General features: G+C 36.7%; 1 protein-coding gene across 1 annotated transcript in view; it reads right to left on the bottom strand.

The window, feature by feature from the left end:
* The window catches only part of Ance-4, a 146,291-nt gene extending 137,231 nt beyond the window's left edge, over positions 1-9,060 (bottom strand). Inside the window, exon 1 of the mRNA XM_067773285.1 lies at positions 8,908-9,060. Within this exon, the coding sequence (XP_067629386.1) occupies positions 8,908-8,961 (54 nt within the window). The 5' untranslated portion in view covers positions 8,962-9,060. The remainder of the gene's footprint in view (positions 1-8,907) is intronic.
* Between the last annotated feature and the right edge of the window lie 3,623 nt (positions 9,061-12,683).

Here is a 12,683-nt window from a genome sequence, read left to right as displayed (position 1 = left end):
GCATAACTTCCTGTTTCAAAACATATCAGCCACATTTTCCTTCACTAGCACATGGAATTACTTTAAATGATTGCATATGTGTATATACATAAAAAAATATTACAAACTAATTATTTATATATATATTCCCCTTCTAAAGAATCAGAAGAGCTTAAGTCTGGGTATAAAGTTTGGCTATTTACCATAGATATGGGATCATCGGTAATTTCAAAGTCATTACAACATTTAGATAAGCGTTTTAACGAGCATCTAATATTAAGCAGCGCATTAAGCATTTTAATTTTTATGGTTTGCTGGGTAGAGCTTTTATGATCGTTTTAATAAGTGTACTTTGTTGTTTTTGTATTCTTTGACGCGTTTCGACGCTTACTGCGTCATCATCAGAAAGCTGTTTTTATTTGAAAATATATCAAATATATAAACATTAACTACTTTATCCAACAATAAACATGAAAATTTTATCTTGACAATTGTTACTTACATTGATTTTTTAACTAATTGTAATATCACAGTTTAAAAACACACATACATATTTACATATTATCAAGTAGCACTGATTTGCGCTTGTTTCTTTGCTCTTTGTACAACTGCGGTATAGATGTTGCTTATATTGTTAGCGTCCTCTTTGAAATTCATAACCTGGTGTATTTTTTGTTGTATTCTTAAGCTCTCCAAAGTTAGACGTGTTTTTTCTCTTTTTTCTATGTCTAATATTTGTGCATGGTCAAAATCCGCGGTATGGTTACTCTTTGTAAGGTGCTGTGCGAGAGCCGTTGTCATCTTCTTATTTTTCGCATCTGTGCTGTGTTCATTTAGCCGTATACCCAGTTGTCGTTTTGTTGTGCCTATATAGTATTGATCACATTTTTCACCCACTTTGCCATTACATTTTATTTGATATACTACATTGTTCTGTTGCTCTTTTTCCACCGGATCCTTTGTTTTTGTAAAAATATTTCTTAGAGTGAAGTTTGGCTTGTGTGCATAGTTCACATTTTTAATTTGCATTATTTTATGCAAATTTTGGTTGTCCGTTAAACCCGGGATAAATGTTACTCCGATGTATTTTTGGTGTATTTCATCGGATTTTTGTGATTCCTTTTTATCTTCGCGAATTTTATTTGTTACATTTTCTATTAATTTGTCAATAAGCTTGTGTGGATAGCTGTTGTTGTACAAAATTTTTTTAATCTTTTGTTTGTTTTCTGGCATAAACTCGTGGTCAGTGAGTAATATTGATTTTCTAATTAGGTTCTTCGCTGTGTTTATCTTTTGTTTCCACGGATGGTTCGAATGGTAATTAATTATTCTCCCCGATGCAATGGTTTTCGTGTACCATTTCGTTGTACATTTTCTATTTTTATGGATTACTTTTAGGCCTAGGAAGGCTATTTCATTTTCTTGTTCTATTTCCATTGTGAATTTTATTTTAGTATGCTGTGCGTTCAATATTTTCAAGATGTCTTCCGCGTCCTTTTTCTTTAGAATTGCGAATATATCATCTACATACTTTTTTATGTATCTGATATATATGTCATTGGTTTTAAGTTCAGCTATGCTGTCGTCAAGTATTTTGTCAAGAACTATGTCAGCTATGGTTGGCGATAGGGGATTGCCCATGGGCATGCCGTATATTTGCTGATAAAAATTCGAGTTGTACATAAAATAATTATTTTCTCTTAGACAAAACTCGAGTATAGTCTGGAAACGTTTCTTTGAAATGTTTGTGTGTTTTTCCAACTCTGGCCACCTTTTCATTATTGTTTGTATTGCTAAATGTATTGGGATGTTCGTAAATAATGAAACTACATCAAAAGATATTAGAATTTCGTCATCTTCTATATGGATATTTTTGAGATTTTCTTTTAATTGAAATGAATTCTTTATATTATATTCTTCAGATATTATATTCTTCAGTACAACTCCAATATGCTTAGATAAGTTATAGCATGGTACTTTTGTCGACGATACAATTGGCCTTAAGGGCATGTTTTTCTTATGTATTTTTGGAAGACCGTATATTCTAGGAGCGATGGCTGCAACACTAGATAATTGAAATTTCTGTTTTAGCTCGATTTCGTTTTGCTTAAACATTTCATTTATAATTGGGTTGTTCTTTCTCATAAGCTGTTGTGTGGGATCTTTCTGTATCTTTTTGTATACATTACGGTCATCTAACAATTTTTTCATTTTTTCCTCATAAATATTTTTGTACATCAAGACTGTCTTGTTTCCTTTGTCAGCCTGAGTGAAAACTATCTCATCTTTGTATTTAGATATGAACTCTTTTGTGTTCTCAAAAGTTTTTAGCAAAAGTTTATCTTTTGCGTTATTGTTGCGCCTACTCTGGTAATTATTTATCTTTATTGCGATGTGGCTTCTTACACTGTCCTTAGTTCTGTCATCTTCGATTTTTTGTACTCCTTGTTCCAGTTCCGCGATAACTTGCAATGGTGAGAAATTTTTGTTTGAAACCGGTAGTGAGAATTTATAGCCTAGCGAAAGTATCCAACGATATTCTTGCGGTATTTCGATTTTCGTAGTATTAATGAACCAGTCTTCATTGAATCGGATCCCAAACTTTTGAATGTTGCTAAATATTTGCCTTTGAAGCTTTTTTTGATGAGTTTTTTTCATGTCAGTAAGATACAGAAAGATCCCACACAACAGCTTATGAGAAAGAACAACCTAATTATAAATGAAATGTTTAAGCAAAACGAAATCGAGCTAAAACAGAAATTTCAATTATCTAGTGTTGCAGCCATCGCTCCTAGAATATACGGTCTTCCAAAAATACATAAGAAAAACATGCCCTTAAGGCCAATTGTATCGTCGACAAAAGTACCATGCTATAACTTATCTAAGCATATTGGAGTTGTACTGAAGAATATAATATCTGAAGAATATAATATAAAGAATTCATTTCAATTAAAAGAAAATCTCAAAAATATCCATATAGAAGATGACGAAATTCTAATATCTTTTGATGTAGTTTCATTATTTACGAACATCCCAATACATTTAGCAATACAAACAATAATGAAAAAGTGGCCAGAGTTGGAAAAACACACAAAAATTTCAAAGAAACGTTTCCAGACTATACTCGAGTTTTGTCTAAGAGAAAATAATTATTTTATGTACAACTCGAATTTTTATCAGCAAATATACGGCATGCCCATGGGCAATCCCCTATCGCCAACCATAGCTGACATAGTTCTTGACAAAATACTTGACGACAGCATAGCTGAACTTAAAACCAATGACATATATATCAGATACATAAAAAAGTATGTAGATGATATATTCGCAATTATAAAGAAAAAGGACGCGGAAGACATCTTGAAAATATTGAACGCACAGCATACTAAAATAAAATTCACAATGGAAATAGAACAAGAAAATGAAATAGCCTTCCTAGACCTAAAAGTAATCCATAAAAATAGAAAATGTACAACGAAATGGTACACGAAAACCATTGCATCGGGGAGAATAATTAATTACCATTCGAACCATTCGTGGAAACAAAAGTTAAACACAACGAAGAACCTAATTAGAAAATCAATATTACTCACTGACCACGAGTTTATGCCAGAAAACAAACAAAAGATTAAAAAAATTTCGTACAACAACAGCTATCCACACAAGCTTATTGACAAATTAATAGAAAATGTAACAAATAAAATTCGCGAAGATAAAAAGGAAACACAAAAATCCGATGAAATTCACCAAAAATACATCGGAGTAACATTTATCCCGGGTTTAACGGACAACCAAAATCTGCATAAAATAATGCAAATTAAAAATGTGAACTATGCACACAAGCCAAACTTCACTCTAAGAAATATTTTTACAAAAACAAAGGATCCGGTGGAAAAAGAGCAACAGAACAATGTAGTATATCAAATAAAATGTAATGGCAAAGTGGGTGAAAAATGTGATCAATACTATATAGGTACAACAAAACGACAACTGGGTATACGGCTAAATGAACACAGAACAGATGCGAAAAATAAGAAGATGACAACGGCTCTCGCAAATTTTACAAAGAGTAACCATACAGCGGATTTTGACCATGCACAAATATTAGACATAGAAAAAAGAGAAAAAACACGTCTAACTTTGGAGAGCTTAAGAATACAACAAAAAATACACCAGGTTATGAATTTCAAAGAGGACGCTAACAATATAAGCAACATCTATACCGCAGTTGTACAAAGAGCAAAGAAACAAGCGCAAATCAGTGCTACTTGATAATATGTAAATATGTATGTGTGTTTTTAAACTGTGATATTACAATTAGTTAAACAATCAATGTAAGTAACAATTGTCAAGATAAAATTTTCATGTTTATTGTTGGATAAAGTAGTTAATGTTTATATATTTGATATATTTTCAAATAAAAATAGCTTTCTGATGATGACGCAGTAAGCGTCGAAACGCGTCAAAGAATACAAAAACAACAAAGTACACTTATTAAAACGACCATAAAAGCTCTACCCAGCAAACCATATAGTTTCAAATTGGTCTAAATAAAAATAGTAAAATTTTAATTTTTAGTTTGTTCCATAATTTAATTTTCAGAATTTTCATGCCACTTAAAATTCTTTCACCCTCCGCGTTACTGAGTGGTAATATTAAACTAATATGAATTCGACAAGTTCTAAAAAAGGAGGTTCGTTTAATGCATTTTATAAAAGTTATTTTATACCAAATAAAAGTGGAGGAACTGGGTTCACAATGATTTTTATTTAGATGTGGCTGTGGGAGTTTAAGTTCAGTGTGGTATAGTACACAAAAAAAACTTTAAATAAAAAGGATTACAAAAGTAGGGTTATAGTATGTGTTAAAAATGTTATTAGCTAGATATTGTTAATATTATTAATTTATTGTTAACAATTCTAGCGACCAGTTTGTCACTGTTCAACTAGATATTGTTAATATTATTTATTTATATTTAACAATGTTAGCGACCAGTTTATCACTGTTCAACTAAGCACCGTTAATATTAATTATTTATGATGAACAATGTTAGCGACCAGTTTATCACTGTTCAACTAATATTGCAAATACGTTAAGCGCCAAATACACGACACGAACATTTCCGCGAACATTCCCGTTATGTCATGTTTCTGCGACCTTTTCTGTCGTGTATGGTGGTGTTTGCCAGTTCGCGCAAATGTTCGCCAAAAATCAAAATATTTGAATTTTTGGCGAACATTTGCGCGAACTGTTCGTGCGTGTATGGCGAAATAGCTCATAATCGTAGTAATTTCTGAACGGAACAGACGTGCGCGGAAAAGTAAAATGGACAATAAAAAATTTCTGAGTGAATTTATTGAATCTGCTCTCTTTTTTTACGCTTAATTGCCACAGCGAGCAATATTGCTGCAGCACAATCGTTGTCCGCATTCATCGCTGTCTGAAAGAGAACTAATATTCGGCCAAATGTTCGTATGGTGTATGGCCAAAGCTGTGAACAAGATTGCGGAATGTTCGCGGAAATGTTCGTGTCGTGTATTTGACGCTTTAGTATTTTATCTTACCTCTCAAGTTGACGAAAATCGCAAAGTGAAAGATGTCCGCTTGAGAGCGCTTCTTTTATAGCAACAGGTGCTGAGCTTTTAAATTGCTATTAAGAGCTTGTGTATTCTAATTTTAAATGTTGTGTATATGTGTATGGTAACTAACATATATTGTGGAACATTTTTTTTTTTGTGTATCATAACTAACATATGTTGTGGAATGATTTGTAGTGCTTTTATGTTAATAGGGTTGTCGTTGACAACTAATAGTACTGAACGAGCATTTATACTACTAAAGTTAAATAGTTATACTACTAAATTATACTTATGCTACAATTTTTATAATCTCGGACTTCCGACCAAAATTCCATGGTGGAGTGTACATTTTTACATTGTATAGTTATAAGTTTTCGCCACTGCAGCTCTGTTAATGCTATTTGACTTGAAGAATAACTATACTTCTCTTTTTCAAAGTAAGAAAATACATCCGGCTTTGAAATTTTCAACGAATTTTCAGCAGAAAAAGAATTAATCTTTTGTAGAGAACTCATATTATTAGGTATTAGGTGTTCACAGGAACTACTGAAATTATTTTATTTTAGAAATTTTTAAAAATACATTCGGATTAAAAAAGGCTAGAAAAAAGTCACGAAGCTAAACCCAAAATTTCGAGGCTAGAGGCAAAAAAAAGGCTAAATCTAGCCTCGAAAAAGCTAACCTGGCAACACTGCTAATAATGCTTTAACGAAGTCTGCTTTTGTTTTTGGTCTCAGCGTTGCTGCTCGCAACTCATGGTTTCACCTCTCTTCTTAGATGCCTTCCATCACTGAGGATGGCATATTAAAGTATGTATCTAAACACGCTGGCATCAATGTTGAAACTATTTTGCAACAAATTATTAAAGAAAAAATACCCAACCGGAATAAACAATCGTAAGCGCATAAATTTTAAACTTTGTGGTCCACCAAAATATAATGATAAAGTTCTCGATGCTTCGGTATCGCCGAGGGATGCAAAAATCATCCTTTTCAATTTTTTTCACAGGCGGAGGACCATAACGCAAAAACGTAAATTTCAATACCATTACAACTGATCTAAACTATTTGCAACGATCTCATGATAAGCTCTGTAGTCTAAAAATATACTTTCAAAACATATTAAGAACAATTTAAGAACAAAATCTGACATTGTTAGTTAATTTTGTGCACAAGTGGACTATGTCATCGTGGAGACTTGGTTGCATTCAGGCTGTCGTGACAGCGAATTCTTTGACCCTTATCTTTTCGATGTGTTCCGTAAGGACAGGGATCCTTCTAAAACAGGCGCTTTTAGAGGAGGGGAGTTCTTATCGCTACACGCCGCAAATTTCGCTCCTACGTCGTCACCCTTATGAACGATAATTCTTTACTGGATCAATTGTATGTATGTATAGGTACGTCCTTAAAGGCGGCTCATTGTATCTTGTTGCATCCTACATTCCCCTAGTAGTGAGTTTGAATTGTATAAAATGCATGCGGATAATATTGTATCTCTTGGGGTTAATAATATTCCGGATGGTAATCTTTGTATTTTGGTGGTTTTAACTTAAGTAGTGTCCGTTGGACTTCCAGTTTTTGTAATTTAGTTTTGCTAAAATGAGCATTTGTGGCCATAAATTATAACAGAGTATATTTGTTGATCCCGACGCGTTTCAACGTTTACCTTACGTCTTCTTCTTTGGGGATATTAATATTAATAATTATTTGGTTGAAGTACTAATACAATTTGTTGCACAACATTATTCACACATTAAATGACATTTTCTAATTTAGATTTTACTCCATATAATCTCACGACTTCTCACGAGTCCTACTTTATTGATTCTATTCTCAGTCTAGATTTGAAACAATTAAACAAATTTGTTAACTCTTTGAACAAAATCTTAGATCTCTTATTTGTACGCGACAATTTAAATTACAGTATATCTAATTGTATATCTCCTATAACTGCATGTGACAAACATCATGTTTCCTTAGTTGTAAGCATTGATTACTATGATTATTCGTCTATTTCTGAAGCTTTCGGTAAAATGTCGCATAAAATTCTAGTTAAAAAACTTGCTTGTTTAGGTTTTCATTCTTACTTCTTGGAGTGGATTAAATCCCATTTATTGAATAGACGCTTCGTTGTTACTATTGACGGCGTGTGTTCCGAATCTTTCGTTGCCATTTCAGGCGTCCCGCAAGGAAGCGTTCTTGGACCTTTACTGTTTTTCCTATTTATTAATGACATTGGTATCTGTTTTTCATTCGCTAAGTTTTTGATTTATGCAGATGATCTTAAGTTATTTGCTGTAGTCTAAGATGAAGCCAGGCTGCAGCAGAATGTTGATGCTCTCTATATATGGTGTAGAAACTCACATTTCAAAATGACCTTTGCGAAAACTTTGAATGTACGCAATAAGTCTTACAGCATTTCAAATGACATTCTGCTGAATGTTAAGGAAGTTAAAAACTTAGTAGTTATATTTGACACAAAACTATCTTTCAACAGCCACATTAATTTCATTATCGCGAAAGCATATTCAGTTCTGGGCTTTGTACGAGTATCAGCACACATTTCTCAGACCCATATACTTTGAAACTATTATTTATCAGCTTTGTGCGCTCACATCTTATATAGATAGAGCGGATAGAGCGTGTACAAAAGGTTTTCCTTAAATTTGCCTTACGGTCTCTGAACTTTGAAAACCCGGTTCCGGCCTATACAGCTCGTCTTCAACTGATAAACTTGCAATTTCTTGAAAGCCGTAGATCTCTCTTGTCCTTAACATTTACGTATAACATAATTCAAGGCATCGTTGATTGCACATATCTCTTGGATAAAATTAGTTTCAATGTCCCCAGACGTAACCTTCGTGTATTTACCCATTTTATCTACCCAAAGTAAAAACGACATTTGCTGGAAATGCACCTTTGGTGCGCTCTTTGAGAGAATTTAATAATTTGTCAGAAACTACTGTCATTGATTTTACTATGACAAAACAAGCTTTTTTAAATCTTCTTTACACTATTTTGTAATGTATTTGTATTAATTATTAGCAAACTTTGTACCTATTATTCTGTAAGAAAGTTATGTTTCATTGACTAAATTAAATAAATAAATAAATATTACACCCCAGTTTTTTCAAGAACTCGTTTATGACTTTAGGGTTTTTTTAAATATCTCTTAAGAGTTTCAGCTGGAAGACTCTTGCTTGCTTTATTCGTAATTCATGCAGTAAATATAAAAATAAAATGGGTACAACATTACACGCACTTACACTACGCGCGCTAGGCTATGTGTTTGTGCAATGTTGTCTCCGTGATCTTTTGAATTCATAGGTCGTAAAATACTATCAACTTACGGTGATATGAAAAACGCCAGATATTAGTAAACAATAATAAGATTGCAAGCGCATCTTTGTTGTTTTTTGTGACTGTATAAATTTTGTACGCTACTATTAATCACGGCGTTTAAAATTGAACTAAGCATTTCTTTACTTTACAGCGATTAAATATGTTCGGCCGCATTGAAATTTAAATCGAATTAAGATGACATTAAAATAAATCATTCCTTATCTATGAAAGTGTTCAGGTTTTCGCAGTATATGTATCCACTGCATTTTTTAAGACGAAAAATTTGCACACCCTCACATAGCTAGTGATAGAACGATTCAAGTATTGAGTGAGTAGATAACACAACACATCAAGCTATCGAACAAGCTATGATTGACAAGGACATAAGCCCTAGGATTATTGTTGTTGTTGTAGCAATGTTTCGCCCCACATAATAGTTGCGACCGATCACAAATTGTCATCAATATCCTCTAACGGGAGTCCAAGGAAACTTGCTGTTTCGACAGGGGTGGACCATAATAAAAGGGGTGTTAGAGGCGTTGGTTCCACATTACAATTAAAGAGATGGTTGGTGTCATGTGGGGACACTTTGCAAGCGGGGCATACATTTTGTATGTTGGGGTTGATTCTGGATATGTAAGAGTTTAACCTGTTATAGTATCCAGAACGAAGTTGAGCCAGAGTGACTCGCGTTTCCCTGAGGAGTATGCGTTCCTCCTCCGCAAGTTTTGGGTACTGTTCCCTGAGGTCCGACGCCTGTTTGTGGAGTTCACCTGCTTGTGTTTTTTTTTGCTTCATACGGCTGAGTTCTCAGGTGCCATATTTCCTCAAAATGCTTACGGAGATGACTCCTTAAGTCCCTAGGCGGTGTTGGCTCATCAATCAAATGTCTGTTGGGATGCCCAGGTTTCTGGGTATTCAACAGGAACTGTTTGGTTAGCATCTCATTTCTCTCCCTGAAGGGGAGTATTCTCGCCTCATTATGCAGATGGTGTTCTGGGGACATAAGAAGACAGCCTGTAGCTTCTTCCAGTGGGTAGCTTTTAGGCTTGGTGACCATATAGGGGACGCGTAGCACGCAAACGGCTGGCCAATTGCTTTGTATGTGGTAATGAGCGTTTCTTTGTCTTTTCCCCAAGTACTGCCAGCAAGGGATTTGAGGATTTTATTGCGGCTCTGGATTTTCGGAACAATTGCGGCTGCGTGCTCACCAAAATGTAGATCCTGATCAAACGTGACACTCAAGATTTTGGGGTGTAGGACAGTCGGTAGCGTAGTGCCATCGACGTGGATGTCCAAAATTGTCGACATTTGGGACGTTCAAGTTGTAAATAAGGTCGCGGATGACTTAGTCGGTGATTATGCCAGGTTTCGCGAGGCGAGAAATAAGGGAGGTAGCCGTTTATTCTGTTGCAAAGCTCATCGATCTGTGGGCCGGGCCTGTGGCCATTATTGTGCAGTCATCGGCGTAAGAAACGATAGTAACTCCTCCGGTGGCGAAGATAGTTTTGATATGTAAAAATTTAACAAAAGTGGGAATAGGACACCACCCTGTGGCACCCCTTGTTTAATTCTTCTTGGCTTTGATTCGTTCGTTTCTGAATTGCACCGATGCTTGCCGACCACCCAGATAATTTGCGGTCCACCTTTTAAGACATGGGGGAAGGGTAGACCCTTCCAAGTCTTGCAGTAACGTGCCATGGTTGAACGTATCAAAAGCTTTTGATAGGTCTAGCGCTACGAGTACTGTTCTATGGTGGGGCTTCTGATTTAAACCACAATTTATCTGGGTGCTAATGGCATTTAGCGCGGCGGTGGTGCTATGGAGTTTTCTAAAGCCATGCTGATGACAGGCTAGCTGCAAATTTACTTTGAAGTGGGGGGAGCAAAATGGCTTCAAGCGTCTTGGCTACTGGCGATAGGAGAGATATCGGGCGATATGACTCCCCTATGTTAGCTGGTTTCCCAGGCTTTTGTAGCGGGACCACCTTGGCCATTTTCCATTTTTCGGGTATGACAAAGGTGGAAAGAGACAGGTTGAAGACATGCGCTAAATATTTGAAACCCTCTTTCCCTAGGCTTTTAAGCATCGGCATAGCTATGCCGTCTGGGCCCACTGCTTTGGATGGTTTAGCATGACCGATGGCATCCTCAACCTCTTTGGCGGTGATGGTAATTGGTGACGCGCTGAACTTATGTTTATGTGCGTGTCTGTTGGCCCTCCGTCTATTTTGGTCGACCGTATAATGCATTATATATTGTCGGCAGAAAGCGCTCGCGCATTTTTTCGCATCCGACAGCACTTTGTCGCCAAAGGCGATGGAAACTTTGTCATTGTGCCTAGACGGATTCGATACGGACTTTACAGTGGACCAAAGTTTACCTACACCGGCAGAGAGGTTACAACCGCTTAGGTGCACCTCCCATTTCGCCCGCTTGTGTTCATCCACAAGCAATCTGATGCGTTGGTTTATATCCCTTATTTGGGGGTCGCCGGGATCGAGCTGTCTTATAAGATCACGTTCTCTCGCTAAACTTGCGGCCTCTGCCGGAAAGTGGGCCGAATTCCGGGAATTCTACCGGCGGGAATGAAACGAGCCGAAGCGGATTCAATGACCTTGCGGAAAGCACGCTCCCCTTGGCGGGCATCAGTTGGGATAGGGAGGGCAGTAAAGCGGTTGTTTGTAAATGATTTGTATTCGTCCCACTTTCCTTTTTTAAAGTTAATGAAAGTGCGTTTTTCTGCGACGATGAAGTCGGCGGGATGCTCGAGCGAAGTAAGTATAGGCAGGTGGTCGGATGCCAATGTTACCATCGGCTGCCAGTTGACACAGTTTACGAGTTCTGCGCTCACGATTGAAATATCCGGCGAGCTCTGTCAGCTTCCTACCATACGTGTGGGGGCGTCTCCGTTTATTGTGCAGAACGTTGTTTCTTCTATTTGATCCTCTAACATCTCACCCCTACTGTCCACCCGCAAGTTTGAATACCATAGATCGTGATGTGCATTGAAATCGCTTAAGACAATGCGATTGTTTCCAGTGAGTACGCCGCTGATATCAGGGCGGTATCCACTCGGGCAACAAGTGACAGGAGGGATATAGATGTTTTCTAGGTTTGCATCACCCGACCGGACAGATAATCCTTGACATTCTAAGACACTGTCCCTGCGGTCGATGTCGGGATCAAATATATGATATTGCACAGTGTGGTGTATGATAAACACGAGGTCGCCTCCATTTCCGCTCTCGCGATCTTTTCTGTGGACATTATACCCAGAACAGGTCTGCAATGCAGATCTAGCTGTGTGTTTAGTCTCTTGAATCGCAGCAATGCGGATGTTGTGCCGCTTCATGAAGTCGACTATCTGCGTGATCTTCCCAGTTAATCCATTACAGTTTAACTGCAGAATTCTGAAGTGCATAAGGGGAGATGTCGTCACCCCATTTAATTTGTTGCGTCCCTATGATTATTCGATTGGTACTGTGCATGTTAAAGAGCAGAAAAATCCATTTGGAAGTGGAAGGGACAACTGAATCAATTGCGGCCACCAGAGGATACACACAAGGGGATGTGCTCTCACCTCTCCTGTGGATAGACACACAAGGGTACATAGATGACCTAGTCGCTCTGGCAAGGTAGATACTCTCCCATCTTGGTGGTGTGACTCTTAATTCCCATGTGATATGGAGTAAAAAGCCTGAAGAGGTATTTATAAAGCGATGAAACTTGGTAGGTGGGTTGACCTTATGACGCAGAATAGAAAATTAGTAAAATGTTATTC

This window comes from Eurosta solidaginis, chromosome 3, assembly GCF_040869045.1.
Source record: "Eurosta solidaginis isolate ZX-2024a chromosome 3, ASM4086904v1, whole genome shotgun sequence".
Taxonomy (NCBI): domain Eukaryota; kingdom Metazoa; phylum Arthropoda; class Insecta; order Diptera; family Tephritidae; genus Eurosta; species Eurosta solidaginis.
This window is presented reverse-complemented; position numbering and strand designations above follow the sequence as displayed.